We start from the raw sequence: 26418 nt of genomic DNA on the forward strand, positions 1-26418 counted from the left end.
AATTCTCCGTGACTGTTGATAGGGTTGTGTGTGTGTGTGTTTGTGTATGTGTGTGTGTGTGTGTGTGTAAGAGAGGGAGAGAGAGACAGAGAGGGAAAGTAAGAGAGAGACGTAGCTATTACAGAGTGCCGCCCAGAGGCAGAATTCACGCATGCGCACTTTCACACAAACGCACACATACGTGCGCAGGAAATATGGGAAACCACTCATGCTCAAGCAAACATACTTGAATACTTAACTCTTATTCATAATGCACTATATATATTTGAACATTAGTGAAAGAGGAACGCATAATGGCATCATTTCTTGTTGGCTTATGATATTACATCAGGCAGGTTTTACGTCTCAACACTCCTTTTTTTTTCTCAACATAGACTTGACCATGATGTAATAGTTTGGACTTAGATGTCCATGATGTATGTCAGCTGCCATTTCAAGCGTAAATAGCAGAACAAGCTAATCGTAGCCCCCGTTTGTGCCCACCGCACAGTGCTTTTGTTTGTGTTAGCATTAGCAAGTATTATAAGACCCAGCACAAAACTTCTTTCATGACTTAGATTTATTCCTCAGCAGTGGCCGTAAACACAACACATCGACCTGCAGAGAGATGCGCTATATACAGAACTTAGCAAGTTATTTAGGGGTGACCAACAGTAATGTTCAGACCCCATATTAAAATTCTCAAATATACAGCAGATTAAAGCACGCTAACAGCCTGATACAAAAAAAAAAAAAATTGGTCTCTACTGCTTATATTTATATCAATGAGGGTAATTTATCCATTGAAATAAAGACTTAAAGTTTTGCGTGATTATGGCTGTGGTTGCTTTGAGCGACAGCTAGCTGTTTGCCAGGTGACCACTCAGCTAATTGAGCCATGGACGTTAACCTCTCTACCATGTTTGCGGTGCCATTTCAAGACTTATTTCATTCAAATAATGGCGTTATATTGAACCATCGGAACACCCAAGTATGTGCTCTGTTTTTTTGGTGAGTGAAATTTTGTGTTATTTTCAGTTGGCATTAGTAAGCAGGTTTGATGTTTGTGCGGCTATACCTGGCTAGCTAGCTTGTTCAGTGTTTCTCATACATTGATTTGTTTGTTTTGGCTGGTGCATTGAAGTTAGGACTGTAGTTAGCTTTACTTCAGAAGATGGTGGGCCACAGTGATGAGAATACCCATTATTTTAAGTATCTCATTTGTGTTGTTCAGTGGACGCTTTCTCTCCCACTCGAGATATTTAAGCTGGCGCAAGTAAGCTACTTTCCACAAGCTCTATGATAAATAGACAACTCTGTCAGCTACCACCACAAATAGAATCTTATTCAGTGGAATACACTGTAGTTAACATGCTAATTAGTCAGCTAATGAATTAGCCTTATGCATAGACAGTAGCATTGTAAACTTAGCCCCTCGCTACTCTCCACCTCCACCCTGATGTCCAGAAATGGTCACTTCCTGCTCTAAAAAAACAACATGGTGTGGGCTGAACTGTTGGCTTCAGAAAGGCAGTTCACAAACCAGAGGTCACACAGGAACCCACACAGTGACTCTCCCAAGCAGCATAAATGTGCTTCCAGTGACTGCGGGGGAAAAAACAAAGGTCTGACAATAGCCTCTCATGGCTGGCTAGCTATGCCTACCAGCTCTACATCTTTATCCATGCTACACTGAACGGTGGTCACTTGTTTTTTCCCTGCATCCCCTGACCCACTGAATCACACACCACGTAGCCACAAGGCTACAGTCACGCTCTCTCAGTCTGTTGCATTTCTGGGCGGGTAAAGGAGGGCTCAAAATGAATTCAAGGGTTTGGTTACTGTTTAAAGGACCAATTCGCCCCTGGAAAAAGCCACTGTCTGTCAAAGCTGGTGTTCTCTGTAATCGATAGAAGCAATAATATTTGAAATTGGCGGCATAGCTTTGGAGAAAGTTGTATGAACAGCTCGTGGTTTCTCCCATTCTACATTCCTACAACACCCAGCGTGCATTGCGCCCCTCCCTCTGAAGGGAACAGCCCAGCGAGAGTGGAGTGAAATACTACCATTTGCCGGACTTGGTTGAAGTTCTCGAAGATATTTCAACTCTCATCCGAAAGGCTTCTTCACTTCTAAACTGGCTGGTGGATGGAGCTAGAAATATAAGCCTCTGTAGGTCATTAGTATGCTAATAGATGTGTAATCAAGGGTGAGTTGTTAACCTGAGCTGTTGACCAAGCTCCCTGGCCTCTGCCAGATGACACGTGTTACGTAGTCTGGCCCATTGGAGAAGCGGATAGCGTCCTCCAAAGGCACAGAGCCAAATTGCATTTTCTTCCTACCATTATGGCATTAGCTCTGCATAATAGCATGCTAAGGACTGAGGTTGAAAATCGGCAAACTGGCCCTGAGGTTGGATTCATAGACAGTCTTATACACCAGTTTGTCCTACCTCGAGCCTCAACGTTACTTTGTATGAGTCTCTGTTCGATGGCTGTATTTTTAGCACTGTTATTTAGTTATTACAGTGTACATAACATGTTTTTACACTGAAAGTAAATGGACTCTATTGTGTATATGTGGTATCCCTCAAGAGTTTGTGTTATTTTACATATATGTGATGAATCCACACTCTAAAAAGTAAAACTTGCTTAAACTGCTCTCTTTACTCTGGTTACAAAAACTCCTGAAAGAACTGCAACTTAGCTTTAAAAGTTGAGGATATTTAGAATCCTTTCCTGTACTCGCACTGCCGACCCAAAGCAAAGAGAGCAAAGGGAGAATGAGAGGCAGACACTGAGAGGTAGGACTACAGAAGTGTTGTGTACGTGTGTGTTCTCGCGAATGTGTGTTGATGATCAAAGCGCGTGGATGTGTGAGAGAAAGAGAGTGACTTGCATTGCAGTTTTTTTTGCATTTATTTGTGTGTGTGTGTGTCAGAGGGTGTGAGTGATCAAAGCACATGTGTGTGAGGGTTTGATAAGGCTGACACCTGAGCCTAGAGCAGCCCCACTGGAGAATTGTGGGTAGATCAAGACAAGACCTCTAGACCTGAGGTTTTGAATGCAGCAGCACAACAAGAATCAATCCAAAAAAATATCAATCGATATCCGTGTGCGGGATCAGTGGGAGTGGAAAGAAAGCGGGTGATTATTCTGATGCTTTAGGAAACAAGAAGAAAGAGGGGAGGGATCGGAGCGGGGAGGAGGAGGGCGAGTGGGTGGAAGTACAACAACTGTCTAGAAAAGAAATAAAAACCAAACCAAGTTTTGCTGTATTTTTCAATCTCGGCGTGTAAATCAGTTTCACCGAGTAAAGCTCAGGCAGGAACACGGGCCCGGTCCTAATGTCCACACTCACGCTCTCATAGACTTTGACACATGTTCCTGATAAGTCCGCAGGGGCTCAGGGCTGTACCACTGTGAAATCAGAAAGTGCTTCAGGCCTCTCTGGTGGACTTTTTGAGTCCTTTATGCACAGTTTCCACAAGAGTGAAATGCTGAAGACTTTGCTTGAGGGAATTACCCTCAAGGGGGTGTCCGAAATTGTCCACGAAAAGGGAAAAAAGAACATTGAAAGAGCTGGAAAAATGTGTTTCTTTAAAGCACCATTGACCAATTGTTCCTCATGCAAGCACGACATGAGAAAGACTGGCTGTTTTGATCAAACTTTTTGTAATAAAAATTGAAAAACAGTCCATTTAATTAAACCACATGTAAAACCACATCCTTAGCTCTAAGTGGCCACTACCAGGCCTATGACTCATTGCATTCTATTAATTCCTGTCACATTTTTCATCCAGCATTTCCAACCTTTGCTCCTTCCTGCTCTCACATTTTCACTGAGCCAAGAGGTGATGATGGTTGAAGTCTGTTCGGGATCACGGCTGATTCCGTGGGCGGACGTTGGGACTCTGCCAGAAGGTTTGCACTCTTGCAACCAAAACAAGACAAGACGGGAAGGGGCCAGGAGAGGTGGGAGAGGAAGCGATAAGAAAAAAGGCCATGAGTCTGTGCGGGTGTGTGTTGACGTTGACAGATGTGCTAGTTGCTGCTGTTTTCTCCACACACACACATACACCGACACTTACACTAATTTCATTGACCTCTGCTAGGCCTAACCTGCAGAATAAATGTGCACACGCCCACATGCTGTTGACACAGAGGGTTGTAACTCTCTCGGGGTGCTGAAGATGGATCAAGCTACTGGTGGGTCTGCTCCTTGTGGGTCATGCAATGGTAGTGGGGATTAATAGGCTTTTTGAAATCGCAGTACAGGAGATCCCACACTGTGCTGTGGCTCAGCGCCACATAAATTTATTCACTAAACTTTTTCTCCTGCTGGTTTTTTTGTCAAGCAGAAGGAAAGTACTCTGAGGAGGTGCAGCAGACCTGCCATCTCAGGTATAAAAAACATGGCATTCGGGTAAAGCACTTTTCTAGATTGCTTTTCAAAGTTTTAATGTGATGTAAAGTTGCCAAATGCCACTGTTGCATATCTACTTTTCCACAGTATTAAAATACGTCTTATTAGGGGACAATGTGTGTATTTTTTAAGCAATCAACAACCAGGCACCATTTTTAATACATCATTACAACTTTTTGAAAACAATCATAATGTAAAAACTTTTGTGCAGCTAGGTCTTTTGTTGGACATCATTTCATGCACAAATACACACGCACACATACAATATACACACACAGTTCCAGAGGTGGAAGTAACGAATAACAAGTAGTCAAGTTACTGTAACTGAGTAGCTTTTACTTAAGTATCTTTTAAATTAAGTAATTCGCTACATTTGTGCATCCATCCGCTACTGAGTTAAATATGTATCTACGGATATTGTGAGCTAGAAAGAACACTGACATGGACCAAACACCAATCAAATGCATCGCATCAAAAACAGGCCAATCGGATTAAAGTGTCATGTATCGAGTTAAAACAGCGGTGCTGGTTGATTATCACTGAGTGCAAAGTAAAGAAGTAAAGCTGGGCTAAAACTACCCGGGCACAACGCAGAACGTGAGAGTTCGGATGAAACACCACCTTTGACACACACTGAAGGAAGTTTTTTGTTAAACCACAAACAGCCGTTAGATCGCTCTCCTCAAAGCCACCAGACTCCAGGCACAAAACAGTAATTTTACCTCGCAGAACACGGGACTTGCCGGTCTACTGCTGCCTCATTACACGTCGTAACACACATTAGTTCGGAACCGAACTAACCCTTTAAAACACCACGCAACAACACAAACAAAAAAACCGATGGAGGTAGACCATCAGCAACTCCTGTGTCCTGGGAGGTAGAATTACTGTTTTTGTCATTGGAGTCTGGTGGCTAAGAGAGCTATGTAACTGCTATTTCTGGTTAATTCTGGTCCATCTCTTGTCAATCTGACACCAAAACATGTAAACATAGGGCCCAGGTTTGAAAATAAAGTTTCATTGTATTTCATTTGCATAGGATGCATATGTGAGGTAACCTTGGACACATTTGTTTATTATAAAAATCTGCGGTGTGGGAAAATAACTAAGCTACTTTTTATTTTCACAAGAGTCATTTAGAGTCAAGTACTTTTACTTTTACTTGAGTACAATTTCAGTAAAGTAACAGTACTTCTGCTTGAGTAGAATATTTCAGTACACCTCTGCACAGTTCTAAAGCATTGTATTTCTACGTTATATAACATCGCTTTGCAGCCTTATCCAAGGGATATTCGGGACTAACATACATTTTCTGCTAAACTAAACATCGTATGAGCAGAATACAGAGAGTAGGATGTTTTTTTGAAAAATGCATAAGAATAACAGATTAGAGCAGTGATACGCTCGCCAGCTTTGAGTGCAGTGGGCAGTGCTCCCAGCAGCAGGAAGAAAAGAAAACCAAGAAGAGGCGCACGATTAAAATCTGAATGCTTCATTTCAACATGAAATCTTTAAATGACTGAAGCAACAAAGCGAATAAAATCGTTTGGGTATTTTTGCCAGAAGGGTTTCTTGTTATGTTGTTCAGAGTTCTACAGTAGCTACAGTGTAGTCTGTAAGTATTAGTGCACGTATTGTTCGGGCTTTGAAGCTGTTTTGACTGGTTATATGAACAGCGTTTAATTTAAGGACACTGCAGAAGGAACAATGATCCTAGTGTATAAACATGACAACCAATGAATATTTTATTGTCACAGAGACAAGTGGCTGGCTTGCCAGTTCAGTCACCTGACCTCAGTCCAACTTAATATATATTTCAGGACACATACAATATGCAAAGTTGGCTGCAGTTCAGGCATGGCCGGAGCGTCACTAGGGAGGATAGCAAATGTATGCTGATATATGTGGGCTTCACATATTTATAGTTTTTAACCTTTATGCATTCCGGGGAGTTTGTCTGGGAGCCAAACTCTCCCTCCAGGAGCAGCGTGGTCACACTCACGCAGCTGCACACATTCACACCTGGAGGTTTCCCAGTACAACTGCAGCCTGATCTGTCGGCCACAGCAGCTCAGGGTTAAAATGTGAGACTCACTGCCGGCCTCAGCAGAGCTTGTGCGTCATGGAACCTCTTGCTTTTCATTTCCCATGTTGACAAGTTAGAGCAGTCACACAGCACGCGTGAACATGTGGCTCAAGGGTGGCTTCAGCGACACATCATCTAGAGCAGCGGTTTTCAAAGTGTGAGGCGCGCCTCCCCTGCGGGGCACCAAGATTTCAGGGGAGGCGCAGCGTGAGAAAAAATAAACCAGAAAAATATCTGTAAGCACCTGGTTAGCTAACTTCTGCAATGTGTGGGGTAAAATGGATCGATATTTTTTTGTAACTACAGAGAGAGGACATGTTGGTTTCATGCATTGACAGTGATGAAAAGCAAGTACCGTAAAGGCTGCAGGTGGAGAATGATCTGCGTTTATTCCATCCTACAGTGCATCAACCACTTGTGCGCATCATAGACGCATTCAGGGCCCTATCGTTCACCTGGCGCAAAGCAGTCATTGCTTTTCCACCCGATACAGTTGTCATTTTTTGATCTTAAATGAGGTGTGGACAGGCAAACAGATGGTGCGTTGCGATCTGGAAGACGCAGAAAGCGACTGCGCCACAGACCAACAAAAACCTGGTCTAAAGTCTGAAGTCTATTGCGCAGTGTATCCCTGCTATTTAAAGAGCACATTAGAAAGATTGGCATGCATCGGCCAGTTCACAACACACAAGTAACTGCTTGTTATTAACACGGGGATGCGCTGTGCATTTGCTGACTCAGTGAAATGAAGCATCACAACACTGCTTTTGGTTTGGTGCCGATCTGGTGAGACCAAAAGACTTGGACGAGCTCACCGCTGCCTCAGGGATTCTCAGGGAGATTCTTGCTCGAGCCCCACACGGGCCAAAAACACCAGCCCGAGACCAACGGCAAGGTCTCCATCATGCACGCAGAAACAGACACGCACACACACGCACACACACGCACACACACATGGAACTAAGAGGTAAATTTATTATAATCCTCATACTTAAATACCTCTGGCACCAACAAACCTGCCCACAGATATTAATACACTCTCCAGTGTCCGTTATGCACGCACTGGAGAATACAGCCATGTGATCCAGCAGCAACAATAAGTAGATAGACATTTAGCGGGAGGCAAAGCTTCTTTTATGTTCTTTCAGGGGAGGCTTACTTTCCCACACTCTGACTGATAGGTGGATCATTTTATTGACATCATATCAGCAATGTTAGACTTTTAAAAACAGTTCTAATGTCTTTATATGTAGAACATGTCACAAACACACTCAAAACTTCTTGTATCCATTTCAGATTTCTCTTTAAACTTCATATAAATGATGATATGAAATGAAATAATCATAATATGTGATTATTAGTCAAAGTATAAAGATATTGCCTACCTCTCGGCGAGTAAGGCCCCATGCACAGGGAGAGTAGAGCAGTGTGTCCCAGACGTGAGGGCCTTGCTCACTTATAGTAATAAGGGAGTTTCACTCTCTCAACCCAAATTTATCCAACCACAATTTCATTAAAGTGTCTTGTGATTTTTTCAACAAGTTTAGAAGCCTAAAACTTAGAAACTTTAAAAAAACCCAATAAAGATCCTCATATATGAATATGAAAAACCCCAAATATAATATAAGAGTCATTGTTTCTTTTTAATTTCAATGTGCTGGAGAAGAAATGTGTCACTCTCCAGATTCACTGTGTATGGTGGCTGCATCCATCCATCCATCCATTCTCTTTATCCATTCATACTCTTAAGTGAAGCAGGGGTTCCCATCATGCACTAGGTAAGGGACAGTGTGGGTAGGTTTAAGACATATCAGCTGTGTACCAATCCAGCGACTGCATCCTTTGAAGGAGGCGGTCTGTGGAGGATGCTACATTCATAGCCTGCGTAGACCGTTAAAGCCGACGTTTGCATCACCAGCTGTTCCCGCCCTTACCCTTGCGTCAACAAACGACGCTTCTGTTGCCTAGCAACTGCTAGCTAGCGAGCTAACTCGCTAGCATCACTAATGTCACATAACTTAACCTATTATTGTAAAGAGAATTTCAAGGCCCCTTTTGTTTTTTTAAACATGTGTATCACTAGCTATTCGATTGAGTTGAAACCAAAAACTTTTACATTTAAAACTGGATTCCTCGAACGTTTAAGAGTCCACCATCTAGTTTGAATTGCGATGAATTTCGGGACATGTTGGGCCGTGAAGGATGCACCCAATGGATCCTTCATGGCCCGGGATAAGGAGGACGCATTTCTCGGCAGCACCTGAAGGAGCCGTCGAATTGGGACAGCCTTCGACGCACCGCTGTGACGCAATCGGCCTTCGAAGGCTTCAGCCCCTGGATTGGGACACAGCTTAGAAAAACATGAACTCTCACTTTCATGTCAATAAAATATTTACAGTTACCTGACCTGCCCTGTGTTGTAGTTCAAACTGAGGTGAAGTTATTTACTATTGAACCACCGTATAAAGTGATTCCCTCGCACAAACAACTTTACAATTCAAAGTCTTTCCGAGCCCAGATTTAGCTAGCCAAGCTAAATCTGATCTACCTTCATCAGTGTTTTTCCCCCTGACTCTGGGCCATATTTCAGGTGTTTACACGAAAGCACAGTGCAAATTTGTACTGTGCCTTTCCTTTGCAGACTGAGTGAAATGAGCATCTGGTTTACAAAGACAAAAGCTCATCACGCAGTCAGTGATCGGGACAAATTTCAGACGCATTTTTTGAGGAGCACAGCTGAAAGTGCAGATCACACTCAGATTTATTTGAGTCCAGAAAGATGACAAGATATCAAGGTCAAAAACATTTATTGAGGCTGTAACTGAGAAACATTATTTGAGCACATATGGAAAATTACTGTCTTTACTTCAGGGTTTTTAAAATTAATTCAGTAGGAGTTATTAATCAGATGCTAAAAATGAAAAGGATGCATTTACAAAGAAACTAACATCATATAAATGTAGCAGATGGAGCAAATATTAGTACATTTAACGTACAAATAACTCCACACATTGCTAAGAAAGATAAGCGATTTATTTTAGTAACTATGGATAAATATTCCATAAAACATCAATAAATGACTGCTAAGTCTGTCAGGCTGTTAAGCTGCTTTATGTGACAGGATTTCAGAGAAACACCATGTCATATTATAAGACATGTCCCGGTATAAGTTGTATAGTAATGACTTATTAACATCTTAGTATCTTTTAAATGGATATGAATTAATATTAGATTGGCTGTATATACTTTGTTGCCTTTTCAGCACTGAGAAGTCTCTTAGGTGATACAGCAGATGCTCTGAAGAGTTGTAGGTAACTGCAGCCACACGCACATTTATAGTAGTCACTAAAGTGTAATCACCAAAGTGCATTAGTGACTCAGTAAGCTTCAGTCTGACCACAGGTCCATCACTCAGAGTGCCCTGTTTGTCCGGTGTTCTTGTTTTTATTTACTGCAACCTCTTTATTTCTCTAAAGCTGATTTTTATATTGGAAGTAATCCACTGCAGCTCGCCTGTACATCTTTTAATTACGTGTTTATGCTTTGTCTTATGAGATTTCTATAGAATAATTAAACACACTCCTTCCCATTGCAGCCCTCTTTTAATTCATCTGCACAGTTACTCGTGCTCTTTAAAGGTGAATCATTTCCCACACGTGGCCCTTGAAAACTCTGTGAATATTATTAAGTGCTCAATCCTTCCCTTAATGCATACGCAGAAAGACGAGAGCAGCACTTCACTAATTTTACAAAGGATGTGTTTTAGTGAAGCCTGTCCTGACTACGGGTGCTACGCTGTGTTATGATCGTCATGAGATGAGAGACATAAAATTAAAGTTCCATGTTATTACCCGTACAAACAAAAACTGCTTTAATAAGATAAGACATGAAATTATATACTGACGTCAGCGTCCTAAAATTAACGTCATATTCAGGATCTAATAAACTGTTTCCTTGTCTAGAAACGATACAAGCCTCACTGGTATTTACATACCTTTTAATATTTGTGTGACATGAAACCATGGTTACACACATTTCCTGTCTCCGCCAGAGCGAGGAGAGTTTGTCCCTTCACCGTAACAAAGGCTGCTCCTTTCAGCACAACTCATGACACAGAAAGTGTTTGAAACAAGTTGTAAAAGGCTTTGTGAACAGTTGCTCTTTCTCTACAATATACACTGTACAACACACATAAACAGCACCTATAACATGGATTATAAATCTGCTTTTGTAATGAAGGTGTAAAATGTGAGTTTTGTTGAATCCCCGTTTCTCTAGCTCCATGCGGAGGACAGTATGGTGGAGCTGAAGGAGTTGTTTTGTCTCCAAACTATCCTTTAAACTACACCACCAGACAGACCTGCTCCTACTACATCACTGTGTCCCCACAGTTTGGTGAGTGCAGAAACGATCACAGCTGGATGATGTAATTGGAACACCAACACAAAAGCTCACTTCTATCTTCATCTACTGTACTTCTCTGACACATTTTTTCTTCTGCTCTTTTCTTCTTCTTCAGTGGTGTTTGGCCAGTTTGCTGTCTTCCAGACAGCCATGAATGACTCGGTGGAGCTGTTTGATGGAGCCAATGAGAACGCTCGATTGCTCAGCTCGCTGGCTGGGTCACACTCAGGTCAGTCCACAATTAGCTGCTACTGGTGTCAAATGCAGCTGAAGGACTGCTATTAGGCCAAGCTTTCATGAGAGAAACATTTTTTTAATTGTTACAGTTTTAGTTCTAACATTGTAAAAGTTTACCCCTGTTTTCCTTTTTTTCAATGCTCCTGAGTACATCTTTGAAAGAAGATAAAATAATGAAATCATCCGTAAGAAAGCAGCTCTTGGGGGCTGTAGAACACGGCACCAGTAGTCGTTATCACAATTTATTTGACAGTGATGTATTTGGTGAAAATCCATTATGGGTTATCTTTACAAGAGGAAATCAGCGGTGGAAGCGCCTCAGTGGGGCCGTACAATATAAAGTAGTGCTGATACTCCTTAACACAATCCTCCCTGGGTTTCCCTTTGCCTCCAACTTTGAGTCATCCCAGCTCGGCAACTTTTAGTCACTGCACAGTGACACACTTTGCATGGATGGAGATTGAAAGATGAGGTAGAATCGATGCAGGCGACGATGTTACGGAGAATGAAATATGAAGAGATATTGATTAACACAGATGTAAGCAAAATGTGCTGGCATTGCCTCAGAGTTTCGTGTTCTTCTGTGGAGTGCGATGGCCAGGGGGCATGCTGCAGGGGAATCCCACAGGAATCGACATTTAGTTCCTTTTCTATAGAAATCAGGGCTTTTTAAATATTTCCTCTTTAGTGTTTATTCAGGCGGGAGCTGATGGTGTTATGTTTTCTTATTGGAGCAAACTACGGTTTGATGCTAAAACATCAATCAAAACACAGAAACACAAACATTTCTAGATAGATATAATAGTTCCCCGGGGTATTCCCCTCTATTTTTACAGAAAGGTTTACATATTGCATGTTTCTCTTGTTGAACCTTTTTTTTGAGTTCATCAGGTAGCTTAATTTAAAGGGGCCTTATCTTTTGAATGGATATTCTCATATTTTCATGGGTTTTCACATTTCTGGGTAATTATTGTTCACAGTGAAAAAGTTAAAACTGCATAATTCCGTGTTTTTCCAGAATTACATGTTTAAAAAGTTTGCCTCTGAAATGGGCCGTTCAGAGCAGCTGCAGGTTTCTACAAAGAACCTTGCTTTCACTGAAATCGACCAATCATCATTCACCTTCATTCAGCTCAGGCTGCCTTCTCGCACTAGCTTGTAGTCAAGTCACTGTCAAGATTTCACCTTACCATTCCGGTTAGGGATGCACAGATTTAAAAAAAATCAGGGCTGATACCGATGTTTAAAACAATTTTGCCGATGCCGATGTTTTTTTTAGTAACTGTAATTTTTGTAATTATTAATGCCCTCGTCTGGATAAGGGACCAAAATTTATTGATTATTATAATTATTAAAAAATATATATATATCATCACACTCTTTGAGAAAGCATGAATTCAGTCCTTCAGATTCCCAATACATCTTTTTATTTAAACTTCTTTCACATAAAAACAATCTTTTTTCAAAGGTGCCTGAAAAGCCTCTTTAGCCTGAATCACCTGGTCATAGTACAAACATTTGTCAGTGCTCACATAGCCTAACAAAAATCTTTCTGAAAGCATAAATGTTACAATTAAATTTACTGCACAATTAAAGCAGTTAAATAATAAAAACATCGGCTACTGCCATCAGCGCATGCCACCTTATTTGCTAATGGGTCGATGACTGTCAACACGGACGATACCAATCGGTGCATCGGTGCATGCCTAATTCCGATACTTCTGGCTGATTCTGGCTCGTACATATAAGGCCGAATAACCGATCCTAGAGCAGCCGTGTTTTCTACATCTTTGGAGTGACAGTGCAGTGCGGCCGCTCCCCCACTTGGGATTGAACACGTGGGGGAGGGGCTACACGGTCACTGACACTGTCAGCTAATCGTGGCTAAGGTCTGACCTTTGAATGGCAAAACGGCTTGTTTGTTTCAGGAGGAAGGAGAGGCTCCGAAACATAATTAAATTAAAATATGTATAAAATTTTTGTGATTCAAAAACACATTAGAATAATAAAATAATTGATTGCATAGCTAAAATATGTCCCCTTTATAACATTAACTAGGACGATGTGTTTTTGTTTGGCTTAATTTATCTGCACATGATGGTTTTGTTTCTTCCAGCTACTATCTATCTAGGTTAGCTCAAAGGAAACAGGCCAGTGTATGTGATGTGAAATGGGTGGCTCCTTCCTTAACGTTAATTTGGGTTTGAAGTCCCCTTTTGGCTAAAACTGGCAGCAAAGAATGAAAAACACCAGGCTTTAAAAAACAGCGTTAGCTGCATCATTACCCTATCACACACACACACACACAAGTGCACACACACACACACACTGGCACACAGCTTTGGAGCACATTGTTCCAGCTATCTGACTGATTATCCTGACACACAGACATATTAGCACACAAACGCGCATACCAAACTTTACGCATACACACACACACCCCGACGCAGCTAATGATGGTTCTAAATGTCAGCCACACCAGACCATGTTATGCTCATTTATCACTGTTACCGGGTTTGCTTGTGTATGTGTGTGTGCATATAAATCTGTGTGTGTGTGTGCGTGTGTGTGTGTGTGTGTGTGTGTTTGTTTTTGCATTCTTATTATTGTGAGGACCGCATTGTAGCCTGAGGCGAAAATGAATGAGAAACCCCGCTAAGTGCTGAGTTATGAATGTAAACTAGCACAGTTAAATGTATGGTTATGAGTGTCAGTGGAGCAGACAGGCTGTGTAGGTATGTGTGTGTACATGTGTTTGTATGTGGTACTGTCTGTTAGGCTCTGTGCCTCAGTTTGACTACATTTTTCTATAGAAGAAAAGGGGACAAACAATGGCTGTGTGTTTTCAGGAGACAAAGTTAAGCAGTTTTTGTGTATTCATTCATTTTCAAACCATTCCTGTGTGTGTTTGTGTGGGTTTAATTGTGTATCCCAGGAGAGACATTGCCACTGGCAACTTCGAATCAGATCATGCTGCGGTTCAATGCTAAGAGCGGCCAGTCAGCAAGAGGTTTTCACTTCGTCTACCAAGGTAACCCTCACTCTGCCTGTCTCTTCCTCTCACATACACACACCCACACACAATAAGTTGCTTTCAGTTCAAGTTCAATATGAAAGGCTTTCTTTGAAATCTTTATATCTGTATTTTTCTCTCCCGTTTCGTCCCGTATTGTTTCATTCCTGTCATCGCTGTAGCTGTGCCTCGCACCAGTGACAGTCAGTGCAGCTCGGTGCCAGAGCCTCGGTACGGCAGACGGATCGGTTCAGAGTTCTCAGCTGGCTCGGTGGTTCGCTTCGAGTGCAGTCCAGGTTATCTGCTGAAAGGGTCCAGCGCCATGCGGTGCCAGGCTGTGCCAGGTGCCCTCGCACAGTGGAATGCAACAACACCATCCTGTATCGGTAAGGCTGACTGGCCCTGAAATGTATTGAGCAGGGGCGTGCACAGACATTTTTGGAGGCAAGGGCTAAAGCAAAAACAAAAGGCACCATTCCCACCCACAAATTCTTTATTGCCACCCTGATGTAGCCACAATGCTACACTTACTGGATTCCAAATAGAGCCCGAGAACAATTGAATTGTTCAACATATGGAGAAAGATATAGCTTATTTTTCCGATGCAAAGGAAGAAAGGACCCTAAATAATGCATTGCTTTGCACCCAAAATTAATAAACAAAGTGCCTAGTTTTGTTGCGCCTTTCCACCTCAACATTAGAGCGCTCTCGACATTGGACAGAGCTGCTTATGTGCTTTATATTTACCCCTTTCCCACTGAAATTAGAGCGTTGATGTGGGTTTTTCAGACCCGGGAAAACCCGCTAATAAATGCAGATTGTCTCTGTTCCCATTGCCAGTGGAGTATCCTCCTTTCAGTCTCTTTTCTGCCGACGTCTCAAACGTGTCAGAGACAGGGTTAGTAAACAGTGAAGATGTTACAGTGGTTAGGTTTTTTTTGTATCTATTACTCATTCAGTCTATTTATTAAACTCGGAGTAACGATGTCCGAGTGCTGCTTGGATGGAGACGGTCTGAATTTGTAGCTGAGACGATAAGGAGTCGCAGAAGCTACAGACGGAGCATAGCATCGTGCCGGAAAGGGGGAGGAGATTAGCGTATCAACAAGGGTTTTCTGTTCCCATCAATGCCGATTGGAGCCGAGGCGATAATTACCCGGGTCTACTGCAGGGTCATTTGACCCGGGTCTGAATGCTGATTGTAGCCTTTTCCATTAAGCAAAGGTTTTTTGACCAATGGGAAACGGTTTTATACACCCAGCTGAGCCAAACAGGCACTGACAAGTTCATTTTTTGACCACAAAAGTGTTTTAATGACAAACAAAAGTTGCAAAGAGTAACAGAACAGCCTAGTTTTGAATGTTTCTGTTAATCCTTGCTTACCTTTCCCTCAATATATTAACTAAAAAATAATGATAATATCCTCATAGACCAGACACAAGCAGAGAGGGCACTTGTTGTGTCTGAGGGCAACAAAGCATTTTGTCAACCCCTCCATCTGTCTGTCTGTGCACATTCCTGCTATAGAGAAAAGCAACCAGCTAACAAAACAGCTCCAGTCTAAAAAAGTTAGTCCATTGTGTGAGTCATCCAGCGCTGTCAGAGTTAGGATTTTGATATTGGTTCAAACACTAAATATATGCCTGTGTGAAATATCTCTCTGCTGTGACCAAGTATTTAGCAAACAGCATCCACTGTCACCTCAGTTTATGCCATAAATACTGTTTGTTATCATATTTCTTCTGACTCCAGCACCCTGTAGTGCTAATTTGAACACCATATTGTCTCTGGGTGTTTCCAGCAACCTGTCCTATCTGTTAGCTCTTTAGTTGATAAACTTCGCCAAGAAATACATATTTCATGTCTTCATTCCAGTTCCCTGCAGTGGCAATTTAACCGAGCGTCGGGGAACAATACTGTCTCCTGGCTATCCTGAACCCTACCCCAACAGTCTCAACTGTCTGTGGAGGATACACGTCAGCGAAGGGGCCGGGATACAGGTACGGATGTGCATGCACTTACAAATGGATATACAATGTATAAACAGCAACTTTGGAAGATGCACTTAAACTATTAAGGTTATTTATTGTCATTGTTTGCTGTTTAGATCCAAGTAATGACGTTCGCTACCGAGCACAACTGGGACTCTCTGGAGATCTACGACGGAGGAGACATGACAGCTCCTAAATTAGGGTCATTTTCTGGTATGACAATACAATCACACACACGCATGAACGCACAAACTCGTGCACAGACACCCACGCACACAAACACTCCCGAGATCTATGATGGATGAGATATGACAGCTCCTAAACTATAGATACACAAACACACACATTCAGACTGACAGACACATACACACACACACAGAAGATTTATGATGAATTAGACAAGACAAGTCTAAACTATAGATACACACACATACAGCGTACACTGGAGATCTATGATGGATGAGTTGTAATAGCAAAAATAAGATATATATCTTAAATAAATAATGAATGTTCTTTAGGACTCATATTTCTTCAGATTTCCAGGCAGTCAGGGAGAGGAGGAGAAGACAGGAGGAGGGAGGGGAGGGAGGAGAGTTTCACCCAGACTTTGAGTGAAGGATGGAAGAAAAAGAAAGAGAGAAAAGAGTGGGAGAAAGAAGACAGGGTGGGATAAAGAATGATCTAACCTTTTACAAATTCCCAGCGGAGTTTCCCCTGTGACCTGCCCCAAGCACATACCTGTCACACACCTATCACACATGAAACACGCCGCCCATAGGGCAACACGCACGCTCACGCACACACCACTGTGCCCTTCTCAAGATGGCACACTGGGGAGCTGCCCACTCTAACCACAGTGATCTGGTGGCTGGCCACTGAGCGGCTTCACTAGGGCAGATGAGGGTTGTTCACATGAGGACACTAAAATGCTAGCTGTCCGTGGGGGGGGCCAGGGGTCACGCACTTTCTAGACACATAATTTGTCAGGCGGCCTCGGACTTATGGTCAAAATCCTGCCTGCTGAAAAAGTGTCACTGTGTATTTTTAATGTAACGTATTCCTCTATGTCCAGTGTTGTGTTACATATAAACATAGTTGGGAGGGTTACTTTAAAAATGTCAATACTTTCGTAATGCTCGAATGTCTCTTTATATTAATAGCTGTAATTAAGTGTGCTATTCCCACTTCACACTCAAACTTCAAGTAAACTGCCATTAACTTATTCCAGTCTGGGGCTTATGTTTTTACCCACACCAACCTGACCGCGGCCATCACCAGATTTACAAACTGTTTTTCAGTAGTAGTAGAAGAAGATGACAGGTTAGCTTACATTTTAACTGGAATTCTGTGCGGCTGACATTAACTGTTGGTCTTACCTGTAAAAGTTTCTTTACATTAGATGTTGAGTCCTTGGATAATGACAGCCGGAGAGCATAACTTGCACTGTACTGCCATGTTGCTCCCATTTCCGCCCAGTGAAACTATTGTTTCACAGGCCATGGCAACCAAAGACTGTTGATGGCAACTTTGAGGAGTGGTGTTGTGAGAAGTGTGGTAAAATTGTAATCCTGCATTTCTAATAAATGTATCTGTAATTTAAATACCTCTTTTTTTCTGCAACTGAACACAGTTGCCTTTATTTGTATCCTAATTACGTAAGGCTGTTACTCCCCAAGCCTGCCTATAAACTTTGTTGTTATTTATTAGTTTTATTTTTATCATCTGGTGAACATTTACCTGCTAAACACAATCCTTATAATTAGTTTGTGCATGCCAGAAATTGTAAATTGGTCAAGGCTTTCTCTCTTATGTTTATCTCTGTTTTTGTCTTTCACAGGAACCACAGCTCCCGCCCTCCTCAACTCAACGTCCAATCAGCTTCTACTGCACTTTCAGAGTGACATCAGTGTGGTGGCTGCAGGTTTTCACCTGGAATACAAGAGTGAGTTAAAGCTTGGATTGTTATATAAGACAGACAGACAGACAGAGAGAAATAGACAGAGAGACACAGACAAGACATGTTGAATGAATAGATTCATTAGTTCAGAAAGGTTATGCAGTCGTTATAAAACACCTAAAGAGCGAACATTGGGTGTGTTTTCACCAGGAACCACAAACCCACAGACACACAAAATCGCACATTTTTGCAGCCAAAGCCTCAACATCAAATAACAAGAATCAGTGACCTGTGCTAGTACTGCCTGAAAGCATACACACATACCGGGGCCCTTCGTTGGAGCACATACACACACACACACACACACAGAACACACACCTAGAGAAAGGTAAATAGAAATAAGTGGACTTAGTGATTTTGCCTGTGTCCTACATGCAGGCAAAGACAGACAAAGGTACAGACATGCTTATTACCATCATGCATTTACACACATACACACCTGTCAGGACATGGTTGTGCTTTTCAGGCCTTTGTAGTTGTTTTGGCTTAGAATCACTTCTAGATCAATGAGCATGTCCCCTTTTCAGAGTATGTGTGAGAGAGTTTGTGTGTTGGTGCACATGCACTTCTGTGTGCACGTATGTGTGTATGTGTGTGTGTGTGTGTGTGTGTGTGTGTGTGTGTCGGTGAGAGCGCACATTTGTGCCTGAACGGTCTGAAAACCTGGGAGAATGGTCACATTTGGAGACATTTGATCCAGTCTGTTTCTTTATTTCTGCTTTATTATATTTCTGAATGTGGTTGCTCTGGTCTTTTTAGTGCGGCTTTTATAATCACATCCATACATGACACTTAGATTTGAGGTGCCTTCCTGCACAGTATCAAAAATAATCCTCAGATAAAAAATGTTCTTGGTGTGGGCACAGCCACTCTTCTATCTATTTTTATGTTTTAGCATTTCTTTAGCTGAGGCCTGCAACACATATATTATTGAGTTGAGAGCCGAGACGGCGGTAGTCTTGTCGGGCTCTGTTTTCTCTCTTTTCTTCTCTAAGAAGTCTCCTATTTCTTAGTTTCCATGGCTGGAGGAGTGTGTGTTGAACTGCAATGGCACAAAGGCCCTCTCAGTTCTTTGTATTTAAGACCCAATTTGAGCCCTGAGTCAGTCTGGGCCTGAAGTATATTTAGTCTAATCAGGTCATGCCTTGGGTTAGTGTGACACTATATGTAATACCTGAGTGCATCTGAGCATACTTGCATTTTACTTGCATTTTTTTGGGAACTGTTGCTTGTTCATTTTGATGCCTCATACTGCTGCCTCTGTTAGTGTTCTCTTAGGCTTTTGGTCGGATCAGATCACATCGGTTTAGGCTTGTTTTTCCAAACAAATTCACAGCTTACAAACGGACTTTTGGATACATTTTCCACACATATGTCTTTGGACTCCAAATTCGGATTATGAAGACCAAGTTAAAGATATAATCGTTTCACTCTCTTTGGCGCCGCCTCCTGCCGATACAGGAGTACTTACATATGCAGACGTCCAAGGTTGGCTCCCTTTGGTACGGTTGTAACTCTTGATTTTCCTCACTGACGGTCGCTTTCCTTTTCAGACTGTTTGCCTTCATCGGAGCGTCGAATTAGTTTCTTGTTCTTTGGATTTTCACTTATTGTTGAAGTTGTATCTGTAGTCATCGATCTTTTCTTTGTTTGTTCAGCCATAGTAGATTACTGTTTACTCGCAACACTTGCAGAGACCGGAAAAGCAGCCACTTAGCTCCGCCTACCCTCTCTGGCAGACCAACCACTGCTGGCTGATGGAAAACGCGTCACTAACTGGGCGCTGCTTGTGATTTCTTCAGCACCACAGACACCCACTCTGTAATACTGCAGATGCAAAGGCTTCCATCAGTGGGCCATAGGCTCAGTCACCATTGTGTTACCTCATTTGACTATAGAAAGTGACTTAACAGACTTTTATTTAAATGAAAATCTTCACGATTCTATCTTTAAGATAGCTTAGATTTCCTTCTTCATTCAATCAGTATACAATCACCAGTTTGACTATTTGGGAACACAGAGACATGGCACTTGATCTGATGACATACAGTAGGCCCCATGAAAAACAAGCCTTCACACAGAGTGAACATGCATTCAAATGCAAACACACTGCTTGGATTGGTTTGTTTCTTATGTTTGTATCTCTTTGTGTATGTGCAGCCTTGATGATGTTCACCTCTGCCTTTTCACACAATAACTATGAGTTGTTAAGCAGTACAGGGGAGAGTTGAGATGGATAAACAGTATAAACAGTAAAGGAGAGAGTTTATGTAAGAGAGTATAAGAGAGGGACAAAGAGAGAGACACCACGTGATCTTTTATATTTGTCATCTATAAAGAATAATCGTCTGTCCTTTAAAGTGTCTGCAAAGCTAATGTCTGCTATTGTGTGGCGAAACCATCACAATAAATGCAGTTTCATAGTGTTAGTAAGCAAGCAGGCTATTTGCTGTTATCACAGAAACCCAGTCAGCAGTTTGTCCAAGCTCACCAAAAAGTATATCATACATTGCATCGCCATAAGATGTAAGTTGTGCTCGCGTCAAACTGACTGCCAACTCTTTAATGTGAAGCAGAGCTCGTTCCAAGTTTGCCCGAGGTTCTGCACAGGAGGTCTTTCAACAAGTCAGGCTTTTAGCCTTTTTTCATTAGACACAAAGTTTTATCAAGATCAGTGCAGCACTTGATAAGAACAGAGACACTTAAATTATAATCTGCTCTCAGATGATTATTTCATCCAGTTTCCTCTTCAGGAACGCTGTTGAAGAAAATACAGGAATCACCCAAAAGAACTATAACACTCAAACACAGACTTCTGCTAATGACTTTCACAATTATTATGAAAAATGTCAATTTAAAGTCTTGCAAAAGTGGAACAATTTAACAAACTTTTCTCACACAATATGTGGCGTGCACTGATTCCACTGTTAAGCTATTGTGCTGCAAAACGTCTCCTCTTGCAGTGCTGTGATAGCCCATATAAGTGGACAACATCATCTGCTGGGGACACGTCAATGACTGCGGTGATGATGCTCCCATAATTTTAAACTGACTAAAGGGACTGTCTTCTAAAGGGCAGAGTGAGACATCCTTCTCCCCTGTCTGTGCTCAAGTAAACTGAAACAGAAGTATAGTTAATCCACTCAGTTAGACTTAAATGCTGACACCGTCTAGTTGTAGTCCAGTGGTCCTCGTGGGGTGGTTTGTGGTCCTGTCAGCATTTTACAGAGCATCGCTGCTCTGTCATAACCGGGGAACAGTGGGAGCAGTTTGCTAGCTCACACAGAGAGAGAGAGATGGCCAGCCAAATGGAATAGTTTCATTGATCAGTTGTCTTGACAGCCTGCTGATGCTCCGCCTGATAATGCAATGTTTGTGTGTGCGTGTGTGTCTCCAAGTTACAGTTTCACGCAGCTATTTCACTTATGCTCCATCTCAAAGAAGCCCCCCTAAAGTCTCTTTGCAAACACACACTCTTGGAACGGTCAGGCACGCACACACAGACTTTTATATGCCGGGGCTGGACCACCATAATGTGTGTGTGTGTGTGTGTGTGTGTGTGTGTGTGTGAGCTCAGTGGGATCACATCGTTTTGCTGGTAGGGAGGTAGATAATGAAGCAACAAGACCAGAAGCAAACACCACACACACATACACACACACACACACACACACACACACACACACACAAACATCCAGCCATCTCTTTCCCCTTATTTTACTCTCTATCCCTCTTCCGCCCCTGTGTTGCCATGGTAACCGCTCCAGGGCAGTCTCCTGCGGAAGTTTCAGAGCGATACACACACAGGCAGGCACAAACACACACACACACACACACACGAACACACAGATACACCCGTCCTGATGCTGTGTTGATAAAGGGGCTGGCAGCTGTCAAACTTATTAAGGATGTGTTTAACCTTGATTGTGTTGGGAATACCGTAGCGTCCTGGCAGGTGTGCGTGTTGGGACAGCATTGGAATTGTGGGACAATGGATCTAAGTTAATGTCGCTGAATATTCCTGCAGCGTTACTGAGTCGTTGTATTCAATCATGTGTCTGTTATTGTTGTTATAGTTGGCGTGCAGTTATGACATGCAGCTATTTCCTTGTGAGTGTGTTTTTGTGCACAGGCAGTCTTATGTTAATGGAGACTGTTGTGGGATATAAGTGACTCTCTGTTGAAAGCAAATAAAGTGCTGTTCAAGATCCCTACAGCTGTTCCGCTGCGTTAGACAATAGATAACTGCTGCTCACTACAATACACAACCAAAGTCATTATGTTAGCGTCACATGTTTTCAGAGGCTGCTGACACCTCTGACGCTGTAGAGGCTTTTTTGTGTTGTTGTAGTTTCTACATCATAAATATTTTAGAGAGAAAACCTTAAGAGAGCATATGTTAATTAATCTGCCACTTTAGTTTTTGTCAAATGAGTTGAAATATTGTTCATTTCCAATGTTTTGACATAGTTAATTTACCCAAGAGACACTTCTATCCTTTAAGTGCTATAAACTCAGAGATGAATTCAACTGTAGGGATTGTGTCTTGTATATGTTGGGTTTAATTTCAGAGAGCGGTAACATACAAGATATAAAAGAAGACAGGAATTTAAATATTTAAGTACGAAAGCAAAGAAAAAGTAAAGGAAATAAAATGGGTTATAGTGTAAAATAAGTAGATTTAAGTCGACCGTGATTAGTTTGATAATAAAGCTTAATGAAGTACTAATGGCTCCACTTGTTTATCATGAGAAAGTGACTAAGGCCAAAGGCTGAGCAATGTTTACCTGCTAAGGATAAGTAATAGCACAGACATGGTTCACTGTGTTTATGTTGTTTTTGTCCTTTGTTTCCTCTGCAGCTGTCGGTCTCACCACCTGTCCAGAGCCAATGGTTCCAGCCAACGGCATCAAAGCAGGGGACAGATATATGGTCAATGAGGTGGTGGCATTCACCTGTGAACCTGGGTACACATTACAGGTACTGAACACAGATGCACGAAGTGACCAGTACACATATGTATTATATATACACGCATATGTATAATGATTATACATTGTTAAAATGAATTATAAAAGAAGCAGTCTACATATTGTGGAGAAAAACCTGTAAGAACACAAACTGCTGTTTGTAATACTTGGCTTTTAGATTAGATAGTTCTTAATTGCCAAAGACGCTAAATTGCACCTTGTTAATCCACTTTATTCTTAAGTATTTTAATAGAAAAAAGAAAAGAACTTCACTGTGTTGATGAAAAAGTTACAACATTCCTTTACATATCTGTGCTTCAACCTAACCTAACCTAATCTCTTCAGGGCCACTCACACATCTCCTGCATGCCTGGGACTGTGCGTCGATGGAACTACCCACCTCCTCTTTGTATAGGTAACACACACACGCTCACACATGCAAACACACTGCTCTGCTAAAATGAATGATCGATCCGTCCACCGGATAGGGGAAAACAAATATGTCCTGCAGGTGTGAGGTTCACGTTAAGTTTAAAGTCTGCACAGCAAAGTGACAGAAACATAATAATAAGATAAGAGATGTGAGTGCGTGAGCGTGTTACAGGTTTATGGGCAGGTTTTCTTTCGAGTTTCTTGGAAAGCTACTGTTTAATATTGTATTACTCATTTTTTGCTTTGAGGGTTACAAGAAATAGTTTATTTCAGTCAATGATTACATGTCAGGAATTCTTCAATAGCACATAAGAAATACTGTCAAATACCATCATTTTTCTTACAAGACCAAAGTCAGTTAAAAAATGTTTTGGCCTTGTTAGTTGTTGAAACAGCTCCATGATGTAATTTGGCAGATGAATACTTTTTAAAATGACACTCATCCACTAACCGTAACATACTTCAAGAGTATTACTATCAAATAAATAGTAATGACTGGATGAGAACGTGCGGTGGGAATGTTATCACCTCAAACTCAGATTTGTGGAAGTAAGCAACTTCTTGACTGACATGGGGTCAGCGATCTATGCGATCAATAAACCTGCTGGGCACAAACAGAATTTTGTTCTGTTTTAGTGCTGAGAGCCAAAGGCTTCCTAACTTCTGCAATAGTGTTAGGGAACCGTGATTACATTGATGTCTGGGTTCAGGCCTGAATAATTCAGTTCTTGGTGGAAACTTGTAGCAGGTCTGGGGGAGCCAATTCCAGTTAAACTCAATCTTGACATGTCAGGACTTACTAAACTCAGTCTTGTCTAAAACCTTTCATTATGTGTCCAACAAACATTTCCCCTCAGGCAGAAACACTTGGATCCAACAATCCTGTCAGAATCTGTCAATAAAAGAAGTACCATAAAATGCAGCACACATGGTCCAAGCCAGGATGAAGTCAGTTTATTGAAGTATAAACTGTATATATAGATATATTTTTTTGTAACAAATGCCATAAGTCAAGTCTCAAGACAATACACCTAATAGATAGATAGATAGATCTGACATAACATTTTATAACACAGAAAGCCCTTTTAATGTACTTTTGATCTGGGTTTCAGCTCGATATTTAATTTCTGAATGGACTGATGAAGTCAGTCTAACCTTATTAAACCTGGGATCCTGTATCTCCGGTTTAATGGTAATAGTTCATACCAGGGGTCTCCAGCAGGTAGCTCGCAAGCTACCGGAAGCTTGCAGCCTGGATTTTAGTAGCTCGCTATAAGGTTCACAGACTCTGTACAAAAACCTGGCGACAATAAATGCACCCTGAAAGCCTGTTCCCACTTCAATTCAATTAAACACACAGATGTCCCACTCCCTCCAATACAAAATAATAGGAAAGGCCTATCAGCTGTCAATAAAAAACAGCGACGCTGGCAAGTTTGTTAGTGTCTGAACCTAACCAATCACAGCAATGTTGCAGCAACCTCCATGGACAGGTGGGGTCAGTTATGCTGTACGCTAGTTAAGTTAAAGGGAGGAGTTCAGTGCTATTACCCTGTTTAGCCAGATTTAAGATGGACAATGAAGGTAGCCACTCCAAGAAAAAGCAGAAATCATACTATTTTATTCACGCATGTGAAGGACAAGTGTGTGTGCCTCGTCTGTGGTACCAACGTTTCAGTCGACAAAACAATCAACATGGGGCGCCACCAGCAATTACAGCGACGGAATGCAAGTAGCTCTTGGCCACTTTTATTTTTTCAAAGCAGCTCTCAGATGAAAAAAGGTTGGAGACCCCTGGTTCATAATGACTGTTCAGAGCGTTGTTTGGGTCAGATACAATGTTGTTTGCCAGTCTTAACATGTTATTATTGTGGACTGATTCATAAAGTTTCTTGAGTGATTGGCCTACAGTATTTAAGTACATTTTTATTTGGTGGAGCAGTTCAGACTTTAACACAGTGAACAGACACTTATACCATGTGGCTACAGTACTGTAAGACACTCAGACAACAAACAAAAGAAGAATTTGTTTACTCACCCCAAAAGATCTCAGTCAGCGAAGGAAATCAATTCTTTGTTTTGGCTTTTTGCAAACAAAGTCAGTGTGGTCTTTTGAGGATAACAAACGGTCGATCATTTCACCGAGTATTCATAAGAACAAACCTGTTTGATTTTCTTGTTATTAATAAAGATTAGAGCATCATGAGAGTCAGATGGTGAACCAAATACGATTTCCTCCAGGGTTTTTTTGTATTTATCTCAAGAGCATTATTGTCGCTCCACTCGACCACTTTGTTCACAGCATGTTGGCGCTGCCTGGGGTCGTCTGAGTTACTTCACAAAGAAATCAGGGCTGTATCTTCAGAATGCTTTAGAACATATTGATTTGGTGTATCTGAACGACAGTCATCTGAATAGAAAGTAAAAAGCACTGCTGAACTCGCACAACCCTGGGGAGCGCCGACATTGGTCATGATGACAGATGAAAGGGTTTTATTCACCTTAACAGTCTGGACTGTTGCAAAGAAAAGAGGCATACCAGAGAAGCAAGTAAGGGTTCAGTGCCTGTTGGATCATTTTCATCACCGCATGCAAACGTCTGCATTATATTCACATGTGTTTCTTATGTTCTGATCCCCTCATGTATCAATAGGGAGGACAAAAACTAAAACTGAACTTAGTAAAAGTAGAATTGTTAAATTTGATTGCAGACGTTGTTCTATTTTTTGTGTGAGTGTAAATATTGACACTCCAAATCCCCCTGTTCTTCTGAAAGGTTGCTGTACCCCCTCTGTCTGCTCTGTGTTTCTGTATTTTCTAACAGTTCTGGCTCTTTGCTGTGTTGTAACCTTCCTTCTGCTGCAGCAAAGAGGATAAAGTGATGATCTCTAAAGTACACTGTTGCCTGTTTTAACAATGTGTTT

General features: G+C 41.7%; 1 protein-coding gene across 1 annotated transcript in view; it reads left to right on the top strand.

Annotated features, from left to right (window-relative positions):
* Positions 1-26418, top strand: part of LOC138592048 (CUB and sushi domain-containing protein 1-like) — a 467070-nt gene that overhangs the window by 367780 nt on the left and 72872 nt on the right. Inside the window, exons 33-41 of the mRNA XM_069662659.1 lie at positions 10769-10885; positions 11010-11123; positions 14067-14162; positions 14327-14530; positions 16020-16144; positions 16252-16348; positions 17973-18077; positions 22954-23072; positions 23408-23477. Coding sequence (XP_069518760.1) covers positions 10769-10885; positions 11010-11123; positions 14067-14162; positions 14327-14530; positions 16020-16144; positions 16252-16348; positions 17973-18077; positions 22954-23072; positions 23408-23477 — 1047 coding nt within the window. The remainder of the gene's footprint in view (positions 1-10768; positions 10886-11009; positions 11124-14066; positions 14163-14326; positions 14531-16019; positions 16145-16251; positions 16349-17972; positions 18078-22953; positions 23073-23407; positions 23478-26418) is intronic.

Source organism: Semicossyphus pulcher, unplaced genomic scaffold (genome assembly GCF_022749685.1).
Source record: "Semicossyphus pulcher isolate SPU_LCO1_2020_fin unplaced genomic scaffold, fSemPul1.0.p SCAF_1, whole genome shotgun sequence".
In the NCBI taxonomy this organism is placed as follows: Eukaryota; Metazoa; Chordata; class Actinopteri; order Labriformes; family Labridae; genus Semicossyphus; species Semicossyphus pulcher.